General features: G+C 46.5%; 1 protein-coding gene across 2 annotated transcripts in view; it reads right to left on the bottom strand.

The window, feature by feature from the left end:
- Window positions 1-863: 863 nt before the first annotated feature.
- The window catches only part of TCOF1 (treacle ribosome biogenesis factor 1), a 55,356-nt gene continuing 31,119 nt past the window's right edge, over window positions 864-25,100 (bottom strand). The window contains exons 11-18 of one of the 2 annotated variants that reach the window (XM_044454474.1): window positions 20,305-20,470; window positions 17,325-17,470; window positions 14,455-14,682; window positions 13,212-13,521; window positions 12,074-12,156; window positions 7,541-7,751; window positions 5,244-5,777; window positions 864-1,616 (exon numbers count right to left, since the gene is read on the bottom strand). In XM_044454474.1, coding sequence (XP_044310409.1) covers window positions 1,537-1,616; window positions 5,244-5,777; window positions 7,541-7,751; window positions 12,074-12,156; window positions 13,212-13,521; window positions 14,455-14,682; window positions 17,325-17,470; window positions 20,305-20,470 — 1,758 coding nt within the window. In that variant the 3' untranslated portion in view covers window positions 864-1,536. Of the gene's footprint in view, window positions 1,617-5,243; window positions 5,778-7,540; window positions 7,752-12,073; window positions 12,160-13,211; window positions 13,522-14,454; window positions 14,683-17,324; window positions 17,471-20,304; window positions 20,471-25,100 lie in introns of both variants that reach the window. The other variant, XM_044454473.1, reaches the window with a different exon arrangement.

Below are 25,100 nucleotides of genomic sequence, written 5' to 3'. Positions count from 1 at the left end.
CGTGTGGGCAGGGGACTGGGGATGTGGTTCCACGCCTCCTCTCTAGAGCAAAACCTCTTGAGCCAGCTCTGCTGTTGCTCTCGCTCTGCTTGGGGTGGCCAAGACGGGGTTCCTGGGTCCAGCAGCTCCTCCACAAGCAGCAGCTCATAGAAGGAAGGCAAGGGGGGAACCTCCTACCATCTCCACCCTTCACCCCACAGCGAGAATGGCCAGTTGGGGCCAGTGGTGCTTTGGCTCCCCTCAACACAAAACAGGAAGCTGGGGAATCCTCCCCTTCAGCACCAGCACCACTGCCAAACGCCCCAGACGGTGAAAAGGGCTAGCTAAGCCAGGCAGCAGAGCCACCTTCTCTTCAAACAGCACAAGACAGGCAGGAAGGCAATCCGCACTTCCACCATCCACATGGCCTGTCTGAAAAAGGCCACGATTAACTCAAAGATGTATCGCCTCTCTCCCAACAGCTACCTTCCTCCTCCTCACTTCCTTTCAGGAAGAAACAGGCTTGAATGGCTGGCATTGCTGCTCTCCTAAGTTCCACCAATGCCATGTTGGCAGGGAGAGATGTCTCCTTCCCCCACTGCCGAGAAAGGGACATGCCCGAAAGTGCAGCAGATGACCTCTGCGAGCAAGCGTGCTCTCTCTTTCCTCTCTCCACCCCCTCCTCCTCCACAGTGAAAGTAATGGGCCTGAACACCAACATGAGTGCCTTCACTGTGTCCATCCACCTGGCATGGCATCCCAAAAGCATCCAAGACATCGGGAGCAACCAAGACATTTCCCCCCATCCTCCACTAACCAAGCACAAATGGCATGCTTTCAGCCTTTACTTATCTAGCTGGGGAAGGGAAGGGAAGGGAAGGGGAGGGGAGGGGAGGGGAGGGAAGGGGAGGTTGTCCTGGTGCCGAAGTGGGGAGTGGGCTCTTCAAATAATGCAGGAGAGGCCACAAGAACAAGGAAGAACTAGGCTGGGCATGCAGCACAGAAAAAGCCATGTGCAGCCAGATTCTTGTCTTGCTGAGAACAGGTAGCAGGAAAGGCCCGGGTGGGTTCACGTACATCCAAGTATCTTAAGTAGACACTCTTGTTCTGAATTCTCCCAGGTCGCAATCACAGCTCAGTCTGGAAGAACAGCAAAGCATCCCAGAGCATCTTAAAGCGAATGACATGACTCGAGGCTGCAATAAACAGCTGCCTAGGAATGTGTCCGATGGAATGTGGTGGTATTGCTTAGATGCGGATAGGATTGCACTAGAAGGCAGTTCAGTCAAACATCTGCCCAACTCATTCCACTCAGCCTGCTTGGGATTGAGGTTCCCTGTCCCTTCGGCTTTCGCAGAGCAGATTTCACTTTGCAAGACTTTGTTTTGGCTCACTTAAGTGGTATCAAAATTACTTTCAGCTTTAACTTAATTTGGAGCCAAGATGCATCAAGCATGTTACTACATTCACACAAAGAGAATAGCTGGTTCTATACATTGCAATTATTTAAAAAGGTAATATATAAAAAATAATCAGACAAGTACTGTGGTAACTTCTCTAATGTCCTCTCACCTTCTTCTTTTTCTTTTTCTTCTGTGACCCATCTTCAGTAGAAGACAGTTTTTTGCTCTTCTTTTCTATAGAACATTTAGGTCAGGGGAGAAAAAAAGTCAGATCACAGCTTTTCAGAAAGCAGTGCTATCATCAGTCACAAAACATGCACCCAAGGGGCATGCAGCTTGTTTTCAAACATAGTTGCACTTTTGGAAAAGTTGTGAGAGCTTGATTTTCTTGAGAACAATGTATGTGCTTCCCACATGTCTCAAGGGACACATCCATTTCCCCCACCCTCCACCACCAGAAGTTTCCCACCTCTGGTTTAGATATATGAAAACAACATGGAAATATTAATCTACTAATGCAGGTGACAGGTCCCTGGTGAAACTCCTGCTTGGTGCCACCTTCCCTGAAGGCTGAATAGAACACACAATCTGCTCCCCCCTTCCAGGCAGCTGAGCAAGTCAGCATTCCTAGGTGGGCTGCTAGGGGTAAGGCCAGGGAATACGGGCCCCACTAGAGAGGAACAGGAAGAGATGGTGTTGATTCTACTGCAGGCACCAAGGGAGGAAAGCCTCAGTGTGAAAATACAGATGGCTTGGCTGCTGGTGGTATAGAAATTAAATAAACACACAAACAGGGGAAAGGCGCAATATATAAACTAGCGGTGTTTTTCCAAAGGCTGCGCATGGGAGGGAAGAAGAACAGAGAGATCTTCTCATTCCTCGGTTTCCAATCCCTATAGTTTGGGGAAATCTTTAAGTTCAGTGAACTTCTCGGGAGAAATCATTTTTGAGATCACCAAGCCTGCTCCTGCCGGGGCTCCAAAGAGGCAGCGGTTTGGGTTTGAACAGAGAAGCACAAAAATGCATGGGAAAAACTCACAGTAGCCTTCATGTCAACACTGGATTATAAGATGCCTTTCTATGTAGAAGTGGCCACAAACAAGGAGAGGACAGCTGATTTCATCTTGGGGGACACCAACAGGGAACCACAATCTCTATGCTTATACATCTGAGCTTCTCAACATGGCATACGTAACAAAAGCATGTCAGATGCAAGAAGCAAGTCTTGAGCTGTACATTAGAGGACCAACCTGGCTAGCTTTGAATAGGATCATGTTAAGAACCAACAGCACTCCAGGATCCTCTCTTTAAATGTGTCAGGACGTTCACCACTTACTGAGTAAAAGCAAAGATGGGATGCATTTAGCCCAAAGTTTGACTGGTGTGGTGGATGTTGTAGCTTTAAAACTTGGGAGCTGGTAGTCCAGAGAGACAACCCTCCCTTCCTGCAGCTTGCAGAATACTTGTCCATGACCGCATTCTTGGGGAGGGGAGAGCACGGTTCAGTGTCAGGGCAACTGCTTCGGATGCTGAAGGCCCCAGGCTTGGTCTTCAGAGCATGGAGAGCCATGGCTGCCAGTCAGTGTTGTCAATATGGGGCCAGAGGGTCCCATGGTCTGCAGCTTTATATGTTCTAATGCAGGACCGAAGTGAGAGCTCTGGATGCTGTGGTGGCAAACCAGCCTTCTCCCTCCACAAGTACCAAGTTAGCTCTTCTCTACCACCCTTATTGTGCAGACACAGACCTTTTCATTCAAGTAGGCCTTTGGCATAGAAGCAGAACTGCTGAGCCAGATGGTTGTTTTAATCTTATTGTTGCAATTTTCAGTGTGCTTTTGATGAATGTGTTCTCTTAGCATTTTAGTCAAGTTTTTATTTACCTATGGTTGTAATTGGCAGTAAGTGCCTTTATCTTGGTAGAAAAGTGCGCAACCAAGGAAATAAACATCTCCAACCAGGGGGCTGAAATCAAAGTACATCTGGAGGGCACCATGTCATAAATGGGTAGTCCGTCCCCCATGGATGCAGACAGTTCCTTGTTGCAAAGCCACTGAAATGGTCTCGATATGAGAACTTTCTGGAAGAGCTGCGGTGGGGGCATTTGACTCCCGTGATCTTGCTTCCCTCTTTAAGTAAGGGTTTGCCAATCTTAGGAATTGGCTTGGGGAATGCAGAACCGAATCCGAAAGAAGCCCAGAGAACACTTCTGCTTTTGTACACAAGATACATTAATATAGTTTTCTAGTCATGGATGAGGTCCATCAAGGGACTGGCTGAAAGCTTGCCTTGACTGGCCAAGGAAGCACTGGTGCAAGCACAGATGCAGCACACCCTGTTTGTTTTCATAATAGGGCTTTGTTCTCCAGTTGCTGGATCAACCCTGCCCCATTTTGCAGACACCAATCAAGGGAGGCAGAGCAAGAAAGCAGCACAGAGATGCTTTCTAACAGGAAAGGGGTATTATATTAAGCTCGCTAGAACTGGAGTATCCAACCCACAAATGTGCCGTGCAAGAGCTTGTCTGCTGCATCAGAGGCCTTCCCCAGTTTTCTTTCCCACCCATTCCATCTCCCCTTCCCATCCTTTGCTAGAGTGGAAGGCTAGAGGCCCTTATGACCAGCAAGAAACACACAAGGAAGAGGAACAAAGAAAGGCTTAGCAGGAGCTGCACGGAGACAAGTGCTCCCTCTTAATGGAGTAGTGAAGAACATTCAGTGACTCACTTGTTCGCTGCAAGAACAGCCCTTTGCAGTGTTAAAATGCAATGTTTAATGCTGAGTCCTCTGCACACATATTCATGATCCGCCCAATCACTGCTTCGTGCAACAGAAAAACACCAGCAGCCCTTGTTGCTGAAATGTGTTTTTTGTCGTCAGTGAAGCACGTGCCTGGAGCTGGGAAAGCAGCCCCCATTTCAGGTTTAAGCTCCTTTTCCCAGAAGGCAAAATATGTAATTTTTTAGCTCTCTGGCTATTCAAGTTCCCTTTGAGCAGGGTTGAGCCTCTTCCTCCTCCCTGCTTGCCTGTCTCCCTTGCTATGCACAGGGTGGTGGAGTTTTGTCCCTAGATGCATTGCAAAGGACAAAACTGCAGAATGCTGCTTTAAGCAGGGCTGCTACTGTAACAGGAAAGGTTTGGCTGTTCAAGGCTGCAACTGCTGCTGGGGAAGACAACAGGGAGCAGAAGGTGGCGGATATCATGGGACAATTTATATGGAGATAAAAGATAACATATGTTACGCTTGTTCTTAGTTTTGCTTTTCCATGTAGTATTTAAATGCCGCTTTTCCAAAGCAGGTTGCAATAAAGAGAAAATGCAAAGCAACCAAAAACAAGTGATAGAACTTGGACTGTTGCTTGGTCTCATGAGTTAAAGGGAAGTTCTTGAATAGCTGCATCCAAAACAATAGTAAGTTTGCAGTGGCTTGGCACGAAGAGAAAAAGGAGCCCCGGTATCTGGCTCTGGATCATGATCCCAACTAGAAAGCCCCAGGGCAGAGGGATGGAGCAGGTTCCCTTGAGGCACTGTTCCACTCTCTACTTGCTGCCACCCATTTCGAGGACCAAGCACAGAAACAACTATTCCCAGCCCGACCACTGACTTCCTGAGGAACTCAAAGCTATCTCTGGAGGGTTAGGGTTAGAGCAGACCTTGCTCTGCTGCAGAGTAACTTTCTGTCTGAAATGCTGAAGACATCCCTTCAGCTGCTAATGCAAGTGCAGATGAAGCTTTGCTGCAAATAAGCAATGTCACCCGAGACCACCTGGGGGCAGCAGAGTGCCCTGAACAGAACAAACAAAAGAGGGCAAGAGACATCGCTTAGCATGAAGTTCAGGCGCATGCATGTGGGTGGTGCTCTTACTCTTTCTGGACTTCTTCTCTTTGCCCTCTTTTTGCTTTGGTGTTTTAGTGCTGCCTGGAGATTTGGACTTTTTCTTTGCTTTCTTCTTCTTTCCCAGCTTCTCTAGGTCACTTGGCACTTTTGGCTTCTTCTGTTGGGGCTCCCCTGCAGCAGCATCCCCAGCTGCCAGTTTCCGTTTCTTGGATGGCTTCTCTTTCACCCTCTCCTTAGGTGGCTTGGCTGTCTTTGGAAGGCTGGCTGCAGAAACAGGGGCGTCCTGCACGTCCTCCGGGGCTCCTGCACCAGCAGCGTGGGTGAGAGCCTCCCCCTCAGCTGCAGAGCTGACACCCGCAGGGCAGGCTTTGGAAGACAGTGGCAGGGGCAACAGGGGTGAAGGAGCTCCTTTAGCTTTGCCGTTGCTCTCAGCCTTTGCTGTAGATTTCTTTGCTGCAGAGGCTCTGGGCACGACGCCTGCTCCTCTCTTCCTTGCCACGGCCTCCTTGCCTGCCTTGGCCACAACCGCTTCCATTCCAGAGGAGGGCAATGAGCTGATCCCTGCAGATACAAGTTGAAACAAAGGGTGACACCTGTTCTTTAGGGTACCATCTTTGTGTGTTTAGATAGGTTTTTAAAAAGGCCTACAACTCTCAGCTATGTTGGCTGGATCCTGTTGGGAGTGGAAGGCCTTTTCTCTTGTTTCAGCGTGCAAAGGACAACACATTTACAATCCTACCAGCCACAGGAAAGTCTATTTCTATTGAATACCTCCAGCTTGTAAGTGCAGCTCAAAGAGAAATCACAGCACACACCAAATTAGTAACTAAGCTTATAATGAAATGTTATAAGGAGTGGGGGCGAGAAAGGGTAGAGTTATACAAGAGAAATGCGGGGGTTTTTTTTTATGGTGAAGAGAGCGGCTCGAGGTGTAGCCTTTCCAGTTTGTTAATATAATGACACCAGATCCAGGCCAGACCCCCAGAATCTTTCTGCCCCCGCAGCCATTAATGTCCCCTCTGTGCAGATGTGCAAGCAACAGGGACCCAGTCCACTACAGTTTTTTGCACCCCATTTTTCTACAGTTTTCAGTCAGACATAAAGTTCTTCTGTACTATTTTCTTCAGCAAAGCATCCTGGTTTGTTCCTTTAACAAGCTGTGGAACAATTTCAGCAGGAAAGAAATGCTCGACACAAAGCTATGCCAAATCCTCACTTGCCTGGTCCACCAGGGACTAATCTGCAAAGCAAACACTGATCAGTTATTCCCTCCAGACAAGCTGCCCAAGGGATGCATAACATCAGCACTCAGGTAAACATAGACGGCTATTTTGGGGGATGTCCAACAGGTGGCAGCAGAAGTCTTCTTGGTGGGGCTGTGAGCAAGCCGGTATTTTAAGCATTCTTCTGCCTTACCAAATCTTAGCATGAATGGATGGGCCTGACCAGTACAGGCAGAACGGGAAGCCTTGCATTCCAGACACCCAAGCTCCAAAGGGCTAAACGCCGTAAAGTTTTGCTCAGGCAACCCTAACACAGAAAAGCGGAACAAAGTGCTTGGTGCGTGCCACTTTTGGAGAAGATACGCTAAATCAGGGATGAGGTTTCCTACAAGGCTTCAGCTTTCACACACCATCACCATTTGTCATGCTGGCTTTCAATTGCACAGTAGCTTGAGAGCTCCCCTGAGGTCAGTCACATGGAGAGGGCTTGTGCATGAGAGAAAGACGAGAGAACCACAGATTTGTGGACCCCCAGTAGGAGCTGGAGCTCAACTTTTGGAAGGATGCAGGCTCTTCACACCTGTATTAAAGCATCTACGCCGAGGAGCATCCTAAGCCATTTGCACACACGCAAGTATAGGTGCTACGTACCTCAAGGTCTGCTTTTGTTACGAATGCAGAACAGAGAGCAGACACTGGCATTTGGAAAACAGTGAAGGCCACTGAACTTTCTACGTCACGACAGCCGTTCTAACTGCAAGCCCAGAGGCTCACTGAGCCCATTATGGGACACATCCACAGAGGGGTCTGCAAATCTGGTGGCCCCTGTTTCTGACACACATGTGGCTTCTTTCCCGTGCAACAGGAGCTTTCAAGCCCCTGCGAAGCCTGAAGCAGCCAGAGAGCACAGTGCACAAAGAGCATCCCCACCAGCTGGGAAGCGATGCGGCATCTCACATTTGGCTGAGTGGGAGCTTTCAAGTGGGCAGTTGCTTCCGGCAGATGGGTGTGTGGAGGCTGGTGCCCATGAAGTAGAGTTAAAGAACGATGTGGCTGCCCTTCCCCTTTGGCCTTCGACGAGGCTTCTCAGCCGAGACTCACCTGCTTTCTCTTTGACAGGCTGCTCAGCGTCTGTCTCAGAGTCACTGCTGCTGCTTGTTGAGCTATCAGCAGGGGATGCTTTCCCAGACGGCTTTGCAATAGGAGCAGTGCCAGTTTTCCCAGAACCCTGCCTGGCTAATGCAGGGAAAGCGCTCTTTGCCACAGCTGATGCTGGGATCTTCAAATGACTAGGCAAACCTTTCAGGAGGGACTGTGGAAATGAAGAATTCACATACAAGGAAGGGGTTAGGAAGGGATGGCTATACAGCAATACATCTCTTCTAGAACTTCAAGGCAATCTTTCTTATAGAAGGATCAGGTGATTTCTAAAAGAATTATCAGAATCATACTCATAAGCTTTTCATCACTTGACAGCAATGCTGACACACAAAAACCAAGAATAGGGTGAACTTTAATGAGATATATAGCACTGGTCAAAAATTAGAGGAGATTGAACCAGGAGAAGGCAGGGCAGGTTGCTAATTCTGGGGGATTAGGGGAGCTAACAGTGATGCGCATTTTGAGTGGCATAATCACACTAATAGGCAATACTAAAGAAGAAATGCTTTATAGCAGCCTTCCCCAATCTTGTGCCTTCCAGACATGTTTGGACTACAACACCCAGAATTCCCACTCAATGGTCCTACTGGATGAGAATTCTGGGAATTGCAGTCCAAATGCCTCTGAAGACCACCAGGTTGGGGAAGGCTGCTTTAGAGAGTGAAAACCAACGTCTATAACTGTTCCCTGCCCCCTCTCCTCTCTGCAAGCTTCCCGGACCAATGATCTTGTTTGCTAAACTCTGGCTACCAATCTGAGGGAAGCTTGGTGTGGATTCGGATGGCCTGAGAAGCTGACACAGAGCCTCATGACTAAGCTGCAAATTCCACTTCCATTAAGGCCCATGGAAGCTCCAGCACAACTCCATGGCTCTCCCTTGTGTGGGAACCAGCCTGTAGGCTGGGATTAGAATAGCTGGAGAAAGAAGACGGCGACGATAAAGAAATGCGCCCAATGCTTCCATTTTTCATTGGGGAGGGGAGGGAGCATTTATGTGAGTGTTTTATGGGTTCGTGACACACTCAGTAAATTTACTTCTTTGTTCTCTCCCTGTTAAGCATGCATAAGGGAGGCAGCTGGCCATTAGCATGCTCCCAAGCTTGCATGAAATTCTTAATGCATCACAGATGTATAGCACATACGATACATTGCTAATAAAAATGGGTTTATAGCTTAAACATGGCTTAAATTACGAATAAAAATTGTTCCTGTACACAGGACACGGCTCCCCTTGTTCCACTATTTCATTGGCCTGCAGTTTTCACCCTGGATCTCCCCTTTATTCTTACTTAGCTGGTTAACAGAAGGTCAGAAAAGTGCCATTAGCAAGTTTGCAATGGGGAGCACCTCCCTCTCCATGGCCCTGAAGGTATGGCAGGAATGGTTACGTGGACCATATTCTTTGCAAATATATTTGTATACTTAATCTGATGATTAATGTCTGCACCCAATTTACATATAAAATGTGCACGAAAATGTCCTTATTTTTTCTTTAACTCACTAAACTTTCCTTTCATGTACTTTTTCCCCATCCTCTAACATTGCACAGTCTATGTATTCTCCTACACTGATGAGAGATTCGAGTTTAGTGAGTGTGTCTGTTTGTGTGTTGTGCATGTGTACACTTGCACATTACCCGGCATTACCCTGGTTTCATATGAAAGAGCAGTTTGTTGTGCTCTTGCTTTGCTTCTCCATTTAACATGAACAAGTAAAAGTAATCAGAAATGGAAGTCTGAACCCAGGATCCTGTTTTCAGTGTAAAGTTCAGTATAAGCAAATGTAAACTGAAAACTCTCAACTTCAAGTATTATTTAATGATTTCATTTTTATACTGCCCAATAGCCAAGGCTCTATGGCTGAGCCATAGTGACTGATCAAGAAAGGGAAAGCTTGATGAAAACGTTGGCCCAAGGCACAGCTGCCGTGAAAAAGGTAAAGTCCGTGTTGGGCATAACAATGAAAGGAACTGAAAATAAAACGGGCAGCATCATATTCCCTTAGACAAATTTTCAGTGCAATTGGACCTAGAATTAGGGATGTATGAAGGATCCATTTGGTGGCGGGAATCCACAAGATTCCCAGGGCTTGGCTTGTTGGACTCTGGTCCACTCTGCAGCAGCTCCAAGTCTGAGTTCTTGCTGAGTGTGCCTGACATTCGCACGGTGCAAGCAAGCAGTGCCCCCTTGAATGGCTGCAACTGACGCCGAAGATGGCTGCTGGGGGGGGGGGGCTCCAGGAAAGGAGCCACACGTGGCTGCAGTGCAAGTGGGATCCCGCATATGCCATCTGGGTGGCTGCAGATGACGTGGAAGCAGCTTTCCAGCACAACGGGGCCCCCATGAGTGTTCACAGACTTCCTTCTCTGTTCAGCCTGCCTTGCAAGACTAAGTCAAGCACAAGGGGAAGACTGTGAGTGCCTGGAGGGATGGATTCATGTGGTGGTGTGGTGTAGTGGTTAAGACTGTGGGACTGGGACTCAGAAGATCTGGCTTCTAGTCCCTGCTCAGCCATGGACTTTGAGCCTGTCGCAGACTCTCAGCCCAAGGACTGTTGTTAGTATTCAATGAATAAATTCATTAAATTCCTGTTTTTGTGGGGATTAGACTGAAAGCATCAGGAGAAAGATTTGAGTTCTTTGTAAGAAAAAGGTAGAATATAAATCTAATAAATAAATTCTGACAGGGTTCATCCCAACCTTACTTAGAATATTGTGTACCATTTTGGTTGCTGCAGCTGAAAAAAGACATTATCAGTTTGGAAAAAGAGAAAGGCAACTAAAGGCAACTAAAATGACTGAGGGGCTGGAGCAATTCCTCTATGCGGAATGGTTACAAGAACTGGGATTGTTCGGCTTGGAAGAAAGGTAAGGGGAAGCATGACAGAGCTGTTTAAAATTATGTTTGGTGCAGAAAAGGTGGAGAGAGCAACATTTTTCTTCCTCACCCATAATATCAGAACACAAGGTAAGTCCACGAAGCGGATTAGTGAGAGATGCAGGACAGATAAAAGGAAGTACTTCTTCACACAGCAGAGTTAAACCAATTAATCCATCCAAGGAAGTACAATGGCCCCCAATTTGGATGCCTTTAAAAGGGGACTGGACAAATTCGTGGAGAAGGCTGCTAATGGCTCCTGGGCTGCCTCCTGTACCAGAGGCGGCCTGCCTGCGCACACCAGTTGCCGAGGAGCCGGGCAGGAGGAGTTCCTGCACCCAGCCTGCCTGAGGGATCCTGTGGGCAGCTGCTTTGCCACCATGTGAACTGGATGGACCTTGGGTCTGATCCTGTAGGGCTTCTGCTATGTTGACCTCCCAACTCACTACCTTTGGACTCAAATCAGAACGGAAGTGCGCTCACCCTGGATTGTGTTAGGTAAGGGAACTGGAGTGTTCACTTCTAAAAGCAAGCCCAATTCCCTCAGTCAGATGGTCCAAAACAGGAGGGATGAGGAGACCCTCCCCCAGCACGTCTCAGTGGGATGCAGTACATGTGCTTACGGACAACCACCCGGACGAACCCCAGCTGCTCCTGATTTCACTCCGCTCTTGCCCACAGCAGCCTCCTCTTAGGGAGCTGAGACGTGCTTCCATGCTCACACTGGGATTTGTGCAGACCTGAGAACAAATGTCCAGCCCAAGTCTAATAAAGAGGAGTGGACATTCTGCAGAAAGTCTAGGTTCTCTACAGGGGTAGGGAATTTGTGGCCTCTCAGATGCATTTCAAAAGCCTTCTCAACCTGTTGGAGATTTGGGCAACGAATGGGTGCCTATCTCCGTATGTGGGGGGGTTGTGAAAATATTAAGAAATTCTAGATGATGGTTTTAAAGTAAACTAGTAAGACACTGGACTTAAAAAGTAAAGTAGATCCCAAAATAGCATTACTGTTAATATTTTATGAGAAGAAATGGAACACTAAAGAATTAATAACAAATTTGGTAACAGCAGCAAAATTGGTAATAGAAAAGAACTGGAAAAGTGGGATCTCCAGTTAACTGAACAGTATAAAGACATTTGGAATATAGCTGTTAAAGTAAGTTGACATGTGGACTTAAGGTGAAAAAGGGGATGACAAATGAGAAAGGTTTTAAAGATATATGGGGTAGCTATGGAAAATGTATTAATAAAAGGGAAGGATATTAAACTTCTGGATTATTCAATGCAATTTTGGATGGAAGAGTGGAAATTTAGTAGTAGTAGTAGTAAGTAAGGATGAGGAAATGAAGGAATAAATATTATGCAGCCATGGTCCTGGTGGAAGGGTCCATGAGTTGTGCTCTCTCTGTCCCTCCCGTATATATATTTATATAACATATATAATTTATGTTGCTTTTCATTTTATTCTTTATGATGCATTTTTATATTTGCATTGTTGTATTTTAGTAGTTTAAATAAATAATGCATCGTAACACGACTTGTGCCAATGGTTGAAGCTCTCTGCTCAGCAGCCAGCTCGTTAGTCAAGAAGCCATACCTGCGAGGCGTCCTGGTCTTCGTCACTGGACTCATCAGACGAGCTCTTCGGTTCTTTGATCACTCCTTGTTTCTGTGCTGTGCCTGCTAAGAAAAAGGAGCCACCTTCTGAGATCTTTGTGCCAACAGAAAAGCTGCTATGGAAATCAAGAACAGGAAAAGTGGAGGATCAAGCCAAACTGTGTGATCTTTTCTTATGTCACACTTGTCCCCGCAGACCATGTCAGGTTATTAGTTGAGACGGATTTATGGCCACCTAGTGTGATGCCAGATGCAAAAGTTGATAGGGAATCTGCATCTGGAGTAACTAGGACAAGGGATCCTGTACCAAGGAGTAGGAAAGACACAGACTGCAGTCAAGGCCTCCCAAAATTGCCACAGGCAACCCTGCCCCTAGACCTGTTCTGATTCTCACAGGTTATTACTAGCTGCTAGCATCCAAAGGTACTTACTAGGGTAATTATGCCAAAGTCTGCAAGATCCCCTCTGCTAAATAAATTTCACCACATTAAAGGTTTCTCTAAAGGCAACTTTGCTTGCTTTTAAAAAATAAAACCTCATTGTGAGTCATAGGGGTGGAAGATAGGGGAAAGGAGGTTAGTAAGCCATGAAATTTCTCTCTGGTGGCCTCATGACTCCTCTCTCAGAAGGCAATATGAATATACAGCTAAGGAATTTCTTCCACTGAGACACAGCTGCATCTTAAGAGTGCATTTTAACACGAGACAGTATGGAAGAGGTTAACCTGAGCTAAGCTTCTGCCCTATCACCTGCTTTCAATGCCAGTGTTTCTGCTTCATGACACATGAAGTGCGCTCTGAAGCACACCCAGAGCACCAATCTCTCCCTGCCCACACTTAAACACCAGATATGGGAAGCAGGTTGAGAGTGGAGAAATGCTTTCAGCTAATATTGGGTGGCTTTGAGAAGTTCGGAACTGCAGCGACTTACTTCTTGGAAGGTAAGTAACTTTGCCAGTTATCATGCCCTGAGCAAACTATGGCCCTTCAGAAGTACCCTCTGATCCTGTGGGTGATGCTGCCTCATGTGCGCACCAAGCTGTGGTTCTAACGCGCACTCTGCACTGGGTCGCAAATGCCACTGAAACATTCCCCGGGGTTCAGCCTCCTCTCTCTTACCAGGCTGTGGGATCTGTTTGGCTGCAGGCAATGCGGCGGCTGCCCCCTCCTCCTCACTGTCTGAGGAACTGCTGCTTCCCGAATCCTCCGTGTGTGTGGAAATCCCGGTGGGTTTCGCAGGCAGAGCCTGGCCCTGACTTGGCTTGGCCTTTTTGGAGGGGCTCTGCTCCACTTTTCCTGGTGTGACCAGGGCAGGACCTTGGCACTTGCTGGAAACGGAGCCTGGTGTACTGGAGTTGGCCTGTGCACCCTTTCTGGAAGAAACCGTTGCTTTATCTGCCAATTGCTTAAAAAAGGGGTGAATAGGCGGCTGTGGGAAGAATAAGAAAGCAGAAATAAAAATTACAAAGGCAGAGGGAAGCCTCAAAACCAACCACGCTTAGAAATCACAGCTGTCCCTCTGGCTAAGAAAACAACATCAAAAGGAGATGAGCATGTACACAATGCAAATCCTTAGCACGCCTCAGATCCCCATCACCAGCTGCTTCACCAAGACTCAATTATGAAGCTCAGTTAGTTTATATAATTATTAGTTAAGCTCTTATAGGAGGCAAAGAAGATATTTGCTGGAAAGTGGCATGAACTGAAGGAAGGTGGATGAGAGTCAGCTCTTTAACTGTTTGTACCTACCCACAGAACACAGAGCAACCCCATGGCCTGGAGGCCTTGTTGGGCAGGGCACACAACAGCTCAGATGCCCAGCTGAGTCCTCCTCACAGCTGGCATGGGAAAACCCAGACCAAGAGGTCTCTTAGAAAAGCAATCTCAGAAAGCAGGAAAGGAGGACATTTTTGGGGGGGTGGGGAGAGGAGGGGAGAAGCCTGGGACAGTCAGAATCGCTGAATCTGCTCCAGCCTCCTTCCCCCACTCTGAAATAACATTGCTAGACAGCCAAAACAGGACTGGCAAAAAAGCAGGTGCTCCTCCCACCTGCCCTGGCTGAGCATGAGCCTCCAAGCTTGGGGGCTCCTGCTCATCCCAGCTGGCTTGCTGCCCGTATTGGGGAAGTCCATGCCAGGGCCTGCGTTTCAGGGGTCTGCACTCTCTGCACCGGGTGGGACGAACCCTGCCAAGCATCACGTACACTGAGGGCACCACTTGGGCCTGATCGCCCCCGCAAGATACAAAGGCCTCACTCGCACCAGCCCAGGTGCCTTTCGATCCGAGATCTGTGCTGCCATCAGGACGCCCTGCCGCCGATACCGCATGCCGCATATGAGCCAGAGAACGCCTTGCTACCTACCGCTTTCACTGGCTTCTCTGCCTCCTTGCTCTCTGAGGAATCAGAGCTGTCTGTCTCCGAGCTCTCCGCAGCTTTCTGGAGAGAGGCAGCTGCTGGCCTCGCTGGGCTGGCTGTCCCTCTTCCCACTGACTGTGCATTGCCCACCTTGGCTGAAACAGCACTGCCCATCTTTGCAGCCAGGCCTTTCGCAGGAGTGGGCACAGGTTTCTGCGTCACTTGTGCGGGTTTCTGGGAAAGGAAGGTTATTATATAATTAGGCTGGGTCAGGAACAGAGGCTCTAATGTGCAGGAATACCAAAAAAGAAAGTCAAGTGCTGCTGATTCTAGGAAATTAAACCACTAACGCAAATCAAAATGAACACTAATAGCAAATCTCACTATGCCGTACACCACCAGTTGTTTTCCATAGTTTTCTAGGCCTTGGATTGTGGACCTTGGCCAGTGGTGGGATTCTGCACAGAGGGTTGCTGTATCTGCAGGATGGCAAGTGGAACACAACAGAATATGGAGGCAGTGGCTGTGTTCAGGTAACCATTGCCGAGCCAGATAAGCTGAGCTATGCACAAGGATGGCCTGTACACGCCATCCTTGCACTACCCTTTCTGTCCTCAGGCCCTGCAGTGTGCTGGGAAGATTTCGTTCACTCCAAATCAGGAAACAATGGTTATTGGGTTTAGAACCAGCCAAGGTCTCACACCAATTTCACATCATGATTTTAGATCCTGGCTTGTTTTGAAGCTGTCAACCATAGTTTCCTGGTTTGGACTTAACAGGAAACTATGGTTACTTGAAAAGTTCCTTGGGTAATCAGAACGTACTGAAAAGGGAGGGATGCAGAGGATACGTGATTCATGCCTATCTTGGCTTAAGATACGAGCTTCCAATGTGAAAAGCTGAACTTTTGTTAGGGCTGATTACATTTTCAGCCTCAGTGGTCCATGTTTTACACCGATTTCATTATTAAAGGTAAAGGTTTCCCGTTGACATCAAACTCTAGTCACGCCTGACTCTAGGGGGCGGTGCTCATCTCTGTTTCCTAGCCGAGGGAGCCAGTGTTTGTCTGCAGGCAGTCTCCGTGGTCATGTGGCCAGCATGACTAAACACCGAAGTGCACGGAACTCTGTTACCTTCCCACCGAAGTGGTACCTTTTTATCTACTTGCATTTGCATGCTTTCAAACTGCAAGGTTGGCAGGAGCTGGGATGAGGCAACGGGAACTCACCCTATTACACAGATTCGAACTTGTGACCTTTTGATCAACCAGCCCAGCAGCAGAGCAGTTTAAACCACTGTGCCACCTGCATCCCATGATTTCATTATTAAACATATGCTATTCCACCTTCTGAGACAGTTTACAAAAACAAAACATGATATACGAATATAGCAGTAACTTTTTGAGACACAAATTAAAACACCTGGAAGATTAAGAACATATATGCCTGGCACCAAAACGGCAGACTCCCCTAAGGAGGAAATTCCACAAACAGGAAGGCTCTGACTGGGTTTGTACTAAGCAACCACCCAAAGTGGACAAGCCACAGTGGGTTGCTGTGTTGTGCAACTGCAGCCCAACTGCAGTAGGTTGGTGTCGCTGCGTCTTATGATAACCTGGGCAATCGATCCCATCAAAGGTTGCAAGATCCAGATACTGAATTCTTGGTTCATCAGAGAGAGAACAAAAGCTAGTACTGAGAACAGAATACAATACCCTGAGAAATTCCCAACTGTCACTTGGGTAAAAGAGCAAACTTCATACCTCCGCTTTTGTGAAAATGTGTGAGTGCAAGAGCGAGCAAGCGAGCGCACAATGAGATCTATTTGGATAAAAAGAGACTAAGCAGAATTCTAAAGGGGCAATTTAGCTTTTTGCCTCTTTCCATCATTAGTAAAATGGAGAAGAGATGATAAATATTAAAGATACCCTTGCAGATGGGCCTAAACCTATGCATGCCAGATTATACTTTTTCTTGGTGCAGAGGACATGTACCCCTGCACAAATACTTTCAAGCTCTCCACATTTCTTCTTCCTTCCAGAGACATTCCAGATTAAGAAAAAGTTAAATCTTTCAATAAGAATTATGGAAGTAAAGCAAAGTTTTCCCCAGTAATCTTGTACATTAACTGCAAGCTTTCCTCTATTTTTAGAAAAATTTACACAGAATGCTAGCAAGAATGTTTTCCATATGCCTACATCTGGCACAATAATATAAAGCATATTTTATGCCATGTGTGTGTGTAAAATTCAGCTGTAATTTATAAGCTGTGCTTGCATTAACAAAAATGCTTTTAAAAAAAGTTTAAAAATATCTAGGTTCTAGATCTGACAGCTGTGCAAAATAAAACAACTGATTCATCTACCACAAGGAACTATCTGGGTAGTTCCAGCAGGGCATCTATCAGATCTCTCTCTTTCTCTCTCTCTGAGATGCCCACGGAGCAGCACCTTCTGAGCAGGAACGCTGCCCAAGAACCATGCTAGAAAGCAGACCTGCCACTTCTGCCATCTAAAATGTCGACCGGGTATGGTTGGCAGGGGATGAGAATGAAAACAGAACAGTTGAACCATCTGCGATTGCTATGCTCCACTATGCTATGTGATCCCAGAGCCAAGCCTACCCTATGGCATAGGCATTATGCCCCCTATAGTCTGGACTGATCAGGACAACAACTGTGCAAGCACCTCATTCCCCAAGAGAAAAGACAAAACCTAAGCAGGTGGCCATCCACTTTTAAAGAGTTTGGCATGCAGGGTCCCGGGCACATCCTTTCAGCTATGCAAAAGGGGACTATTGTGGACTTAGGATCGGTTTGCTGAGCAGTTTGATCAATATGGATACATCTTTGCTCTCCACAGATCTCTCCTTGATTACCTGAGTGAACACCGAGTCCTCCTCTGAATCAGACTCATCGCTAGAATCCTGGCTGCTGTCTTCGCTCGCCTGGGCCTTCGCAGGTGGTCCTGCAGGATGCTGGGGCTTCACGGCACTTGCTGGCTGGGCTGGAGCATTTGCCTTGGCTGCAGAAGGGAACCACAAGAGACGAGGCAACCAGTCAGTGGACTAAAACTCATGTGCACACAAGCCTGAGGCCATTTCTTTTCATCCGTGCAGTCTTTCAGAAAAGCCCTGGAAACACATTTATTTTCCATGGAGTTCTCCTTCGAGTTTTGCAGGACTGCTTGATGGAAATGGTTTTAGAGCATTATTGGCTTTAATGGTTTTATCTGGCTTGTTTTCGGCCCACTGCACTGTTTGACTTTGATTCATTATTATGTTGCCAACTGAATTTTTGAGGGGGAGTATTAGCCATATTTTATGTATTTTGTGAGTTGCCTTGTGAGGGCACTTCTGTCCTACAAGCGGCTGATACAATAATTAAAAATAGTTTCTGGAAAAGGAAAGTGAGTGGCTTGTGTGTGCCTGAAGAGGTAGAAGAGACCCTGCACATCTCTTAGAAGTGGCTGTTGCTCTCTTCAAGAATGGTCTGGTCAGCACTTGCCTGCGATTTGCTGGTATGGTTGGAGAAGAACTGGAAGGAAGAAAGCTATAATTAGTGGTTCCACAATTATGCTACAATAACTGGACTCTGAACTGAGAAATGACTTTCCCTTACACTTCTCAATCAATAAGCTAGAATTCTGTTGGAATCCAGCTTACAGCTGTGAAGTCTAGACTTTATTAGCAACTACCAACTGATGACAGACAAGCTGATGCCCAAGATTTTCCACACTGCAAAGCCTGCCAAACCTACAACAGGGAAGACCTTATGAGCCGAAAGCCTTTAAGTAAGTGACTCCATCATGCTGTAATTATGAAGAAAATTCACTGCAGGAAGATTTCTCTTGCTTTATTGCTAATCTAAGCTGTGCATAAAATGGAGAAAAGGAGGAAGATGAATATTGCCTTGGGCTCCTTGAAGGAATAGTGGGATATAAATATAACAACTAATACTAATAAATCTTGCTCTCCCCTTCATCCAAACCCTGACTCTGTCTTGTAGAGAAAAATGGAGATCTATACTATGCTGAGCTCCATACAGAATCTCAGGATACACATTTCTATTCACTGGTTACATTCAATCTTGCACAAGGCAGATAACAATATCACAAATGCAACACAACTTTGAAGGTTTTTGCACAAAAGGATCCTGCAGAAGTTTAGGGTATTCCCCAAAGAGAGGTGCACACTCTCACACTCTCTCTCACTGTCATCACTGAGCTCCTCATTAAAATGTCCAGTATACACAGACTAGTATTACAATACTCACTTCTGATATTAGCTCTAACATTCCATGTAGCTTTTATAGGCAATTTGCAGAGAAGTAAGAATTCTTGCAGACAGCTCATTCTTCGGAAGTTTCCCTTTTTCATTATTACACAAATCCCAGAAAAAAAGCATGCTCTGGTCCTGCTACGGGGCAATGTCACTTTGGAACACGCTTTTCTGAAGACCAGTTTCTGATCATTGGGGCGTCCTATGTAGGCTCACCTGGTACAAAAACTGAAGCCACTGTACTGTTATTAGACTTAAAGCCTAATCCTACAGAACGTTGGCATGACTAATTGCCATGATCCAAGGTTGGCATGATTCAAATGAAATCAATGAGCTTAGGCAGACTTTACTCATTGTTAGGGCTACAGAATAAAAGTAGAAGTCAGAGAAATGATTCCTCTGGTGCTGTTCTGAGGGCTAATATCAAAGAGGCAGCAACCGAGCAAGCCTTCACCTCCTGTAGTTCAAGAGGTCTATGTAACACGTATCAATACTTTCAGTGGAACTGTTCATGCAACCAAATGGCCCTGGATGCATCTAAAATGTACACACTGGACTCAGCTAGGAGGGACTGCATTAAGCTGTGGAATGCAACTATCCTCACTGCGAAGACTGACAAGCTGCCGTATTTCTTCAGAAGTTGGAAAGAGGGGAGAGAACCGAGGTCTTGAACTGCATTATAACATGCCAGATGATTCATATCTGCCAATACTTCTGTTATGAAGCTTATGGGAAGATTTGCATTTTGATAATCCATTCTAAGAAGTCAAAGCAAGAGATCCCTCCTCTCATTTCATTGCTCGGTGTTTGAGGCTGGAAGAAAATGATTTTTCCACAGCAACGAAGGAGCAGATCAACTTGGCTAAGGCTTGCAGGAACTGGCTCCTGCAAGCCCCCACCCAGCCCCTTTCACTGTGCAGAGAGAGACACAGAGCTCCATGCCTCTCTCTGCCCAGAGATTTTCTTTTAAGTGGGCAGAACAGATGAGATCACGGGGGAGGAGGGGCTTCACAGGTGAGGGCCCCCTCTGTGCTGTCATCTGTCAGGGGTGGCAGCAGGCAGTACCTGGCCTCTGGACCAAAAGCGGTTGCCCTCCCTGAATCAGGACTCTCATATCAAACCCGTCAACATTCAGAATATTCCAGATGAATTTCAAACCTGTTAACCTTGTTGCGATACAAATAACCCAGGAAAAATAAAGCAGTTTGTTTTTTTCAGTCTCCAAAGAGCTCATCACGCACCACAAGCAGGTCTGAGCTTAGCAACACTACAAGGAATTGGAAACAAAGAGCGGCCCTTGCCCTGCCTCGAAAGGACAGTTCTTTTGCCACCTGAGCAAGATGTTCCAAAACAAAATGCAAGCAGAACATAGAGCTGAATATAGAATGCAGGCTGAAGGAAACAAACATCCTCATGTCTTCCTGATCTGTTATAGAGTAGCAGGCACCCATTCGCATGCTTTCACCCTTGGATGCATTGCGCGTCCCCTCAGGGAGTCTCTCTGCAACTTGTGTGCAACTTGTGTGCCGCTCAAGCACAGTCAAAGAAGCAGAAGGCTGTGCAATCTGGGGCTTCTTACCGGATGGCAGGGGCAGTCTGCGCACTGCTGAAACACTTTCATCCTCACTGTCAGAAGAGCTGCTGCTGCTCTTGCTTGCTACTTCCTTCCCCTTTGCAGCAGCTGGTGCAGCTTTCACGGGGGCGCTTGGCTTAGCTCCAGGGGGAGGCTGCGGCGTTTGCAATCTCTGCACCACAAGAGAAAAACAACAGGCTCAAAAAAGCTACACCCAACACAAGAAAGGATGTAAGAACCAATCATTGTTACATGGGATTGACATGAAGTGGCTGTCTGCATTCCTTGAAACTAAGAGTTGAGGACAAGATGTGGGGAAAAATTGCTTTATGTCAAGATTTTATATGGGGATGGCCTGGAGGTGTGGCAAAGAGGTTTTCAAAGCAGAATTGTTGCGGCATACAATGTTTTGTTTGAACTTCTATTTTATGTCCCAATCACCAGTCTTATTACATTCTATCATTACACTGCACGTATGTCTTGCCATTTTATCTCTTGTGAGGAAACCAAGAAAGTGTACATAGTTCTGTTTTATCCTCACAACAGCAGCCCTATGAGGTAGGTTGGGCTAAGAGCCTGTAACAGGCCTAAATTCACCCAGGCAACTACATGGCTGAGTGGGGACTGGAACCCAGATCTTCCAGGTCCCCAGTCTTTTACCAGCATCCCACAATGGCTCACAGAGTCATAGAACAGTAGAGTTGGAAGGGATCAAGAAGGCCATCAGGCCCACCCTGTTGCACAGTGCAGGACACCAAGTTACATCATCCCACTCAGATGACTGTCCAAGTTGCATCTTGAATGTGTCTAGTGTGGGAGAGCCCACAACTCCCCAGAGTAATAGGTTTCGTTGTCTTACTGCTCTGATAGTCTGGAAATTTTTTCCTGATATCTGGATGGAATCTGGCTTCATGTAACTTAAGTCCATTACTCCATGTCCCGCACTCAGATGATCGAGATCTTGTCCTTCCTCTTTGCGACAGCTTCTAAATGTTTGTAGAATGCTGTCCCATCTCCCCACAGTCTTCTCTTCCCAAGGCTGAACATGCCTACTTCAATCACTCTCTCTTTATAGGGCTTTGTTTCCAGTCCCTGAATCATCCCTGCTGCATTTCTCCGAAACCTTTCCAGATTTTCTGCATCTTTCTTAAACTGTGATACCCAGAATTGGATGTAGTACTCCAGATGAGGCCTAAGCAGTGCTGAATAAAGGGAAAACAGTACTTAATGGGTTTCAGAAGTGATACTTCTATTAAGCAGCCTAAAATAGCATTTGCCCTTCTTGCAGCTGCATCATATTGTGGGCTCTCCCTTTTCCACTCTATCCTCATAAAAAAACCTGTGGAGTAAGTGAGGCTGAGCATATAGGCCTAACCCATGGTCACCCAGTGAGGTTCATGGAAGGAAGACATACTGAGTCCCACCACTGGCCCACCTCACTTAGTGCTGTCTGTACTGCCTCTTGAGGGTTTTAGATCAAAACCTTCCCAAGTCCTGCCAGAAGAAGCCAGGATCTGAAACCTGCATGGAAAGCAAATGCTCTAATAATTCAATTATAACTAGCACAGTTATAATGACTGGGGTTTAAATACGCCATGGAACAGCACAGGTATACTTCTCAATTAACAGCCTGCTTCTCATACCAAATGGCAAAGTATTATTTGCTGTAGAACTAGGCTGAGTTTTGACTGAGTTATTGTACAATTATCACCTGTATACGCATGATTTCATGATTTCGGGAAAGTGGCTAGAGAGAAAAATTTCTTCCATGATAGGTAGGCATGTCATGAGTGGAGCTGGCTGGATCCAGAGGTCAGACTAGATGGCCCAGGAGACCCCTTCTGACTCGCTCTGTTTCTATGCTAATAGAGCCCAAGAGCATCCCATGAAGCTGCTTGGTGGGCAATTCAGGACTGATAAAAAGAAATGTATCTTTACTCGAAACATGTAAAGTGCCCAGTAAACTATGAATCTCCCTTTCACAAGAGGCAGTGATGGCTGCCAACCTGGACAGCTGGAAAAAGGGGGTTGGACAAATTCATGGAAGACAAAGCTTCCATGGTAACTACTAGTCTGATGGCTGCACGGCATCTCCAACATCAGTTGCTGGGGAATGGGAGGGCGTTGTTGCCCTCGTGCCCTGCTTGTGGGATCCTGTGAGGAGCTGGCTTGCCATTGTCTGAATGGAAGCCTGGACAAGAGCTTGGCCTGGTTCAGCAGGGCACACCTTATGCTCTTAGTATAACACACAACCGCAGATCAGTTGCCCAAGCTGTTTATGATCGCCTCAGAACAGCCTTGTCTACCAGGAACCTTGCAGTTGTGCTGGACTGAAACCCCGTAATTCCCAGCTCACATACACAGGGCCTCATGAACTGGGAATTATGGGAGTTGTAGTCCAACAGGTCTAGTGAGTGCCAAGTTGGGGAAGCTTGCCTTGGACCAGGGCTTTGAACTGTCACTCTCATTCAGCTCCACTGGAGAATGCAGAGCACCCACTGAAAAGTGCAAGCTGTTGTTTAGCTTTGCTGTTGCCATTTTTAAAGAGGCCTCTGCTAAGACCATTCCTGTCCCTTCAACTCTTCCAAAGTTCTTCAGTTTGACAAGGGGAAGGTGAAAGGAATACCTTCCCACATACTCTGGCTACAAAAGGAATGGGAGACATGCGATACTGCAGAAAAATCCCAGTTTTCCATATACTGGTATTCTGAAAGGCCCATTGCTGTCTAAGCAGTGCAGCTCTATGATAATACAGCATGGTATTGCACAACACCCCCTACCTTTATTTGGCTTGAACTGACCAACTGTGGATGAGGGCATGATCTCATTTAAGAGATCATCATCTTACTTACTGAGGGCGAGCACCTTCAGTACCAAAGACCACAAGCTCTCTAACTCCAACACACACTCCTGAATGAGGTTTGTTTGCAGATTAGCCTCTTTCTAGCAAGAATGTGCTACTCTTACTGTACCCCAGGGATGAAAGAGCTTCTATCAAGGCAAGCATGGGAGCGTCCTACTGTACAAACAGCAACTGCTGCAGCGAAGTCAGACAAGCAACACACCAAAGTGTGTATCTGTTGAAAATCTGGTGTTCAAACAAACAGTCACTTGTATTAAAAGGCTATTCAGGCTCAAAACCCATGCAATTTTCAAGCCTCCATGAAAATGAAGCCCCCTGTGGAAAACTGAGCATGTTTTATTATTTGAGAGAGAGATTCGCAGGAGGGCAATCCTTTGGCAAACAGAAGGATGATTTGAAGCAGATGCATAAACTTAATTTGAACTGAAGAGGCACAACGCTCCCTGCCTTAAGGAGTTTCAACGACAACTCTTCTGTAATGTTCAAGTTGGTTAATTGCTCACACTAACTCAATTGCTTCTCAGATGGCACAAGACAAATATCTGCAGATTCAAAATGCTTTTTCGTGACAGTGCTTAGACAGAGGGGCTGTGCAGAGAGCATGCAAAGCCCAAACATGTGTGGAGGCACATAGAAAAGAGCTCATTTTGAAAAGGGAGAGGGAAGAAAAATACAGCCAGCCATTCAACTGCCCTAGAAGGAAGCCACGCAGCAAGCAATGTGAGTTATAGTTGGCTGAATTACACCGAAGTTCAAAGGCCCCCAAAGGAAGGAAAATCAAAGCAGTCTTTTCAAAAAGCCCAGCATCTGGTCTGCTGAATTTTTAAGAACTCTGGGGAGTAGAACAAGGCTTCGGACAGAAAAAAAGGACAGCAGTTTTCTGAGAGGCTTTTATCTATTAACCAAGCCTATACCTGGGCTGATCGGTCTGCAGCAGCAGGAGGTTCTTTCTTAAAAGTCTCATCCTGTTGTATAGCAAGAATTAAAAGCAATAAAATGGAGTAGAATTCTGTGCAACACAGCTCTTACAGTCAGCTGCCAGAAGAGGCCATGTTCAGAGATCAGAAGTATTCAAATAAAAAAAATAGGGAGGAGAGAGGAAGAGACAGTATACTTTTGACTTAGCTGGAAGGAGAAATACGGGGCTTTGTGGGTAAGAACAGTGGACCCAGGGCCTTCAAAGAGCACAGAATTAAGCCATAACACACCTAAGCCTTTTAAGCCAGGATCTGTAATATTCGAACCAGGAAGTAGGGGAGAGTTTTTAAGCAGTTACTCCCTGCATATTTTAAAGCTTATGTCTGAATTCTAGAGGTTAGATTTAAATGGGCAGACAGGGGAGGAAGGTTTGAAGAGCTGAAAAGGACATCTAGCCAGTTCTTTTGCAATGGGTATATGCTATTCTGTTCCAAAAAAATGTGCGCAAAAGACTAGGTTCACATCAGCCAGATGACAGTATCCTCTGGGGCTGTGGCATGAGCACAAATACAGGCTGAATTTCCAGATCTGCCTGTAGGACATGGAGTAAGTTTGCTCGTAAAACTAATCCAGATGGCTCATGCAAACAGTATATGGCACATGCTACATTTGGAGAGGAAGGGGGAAGGGGGAAGAATGTTTAGTGTTACCAGCCAAAATCGGTCTTGCTGCAGTCTCTTGTTCAACCTCAAATAGAGAACAGAGTGGAAAGCTCAGCATGAAAAACCAAGTTAGGTCTGCCAAGCCATCCTAGAAAGAGTTCTATTTACTCTTCTAGCACAAACCATGTTTCAGAGGACTATCCTACACATTTTTGGGCAGGAAAAACACTGACAACTCTGGGACACGCACAGGATTGCAGCTTTAGTCATCTCCCCAAAACTTCAGCTGAGGACATCCCCACTTCTTCAGAAGAAGCAAACAAAATCCTTAGAGATGGGGGCAGGGGGGTTGATGGGCT

Source organism: Varanus komodoensis, unplaced genomic scaffold (assembly GCF_004798865.1).
Source record: "Varanus komodoensis strain SLA01 unplaced genomic scaffold, ASM479886v1 scaffold7_3, whole genome shotgun sequence".
Taxonomy (NCBI): domain Eukaryota; kingdom Metazoa; phylum Chordata; class Lepidosauria; order Squamata; family Varanidae; genus Varanus; species Varanus komodoensis.
This window is presented reverse-complemented; position numbering and strand designations above follow the sequence as displayed.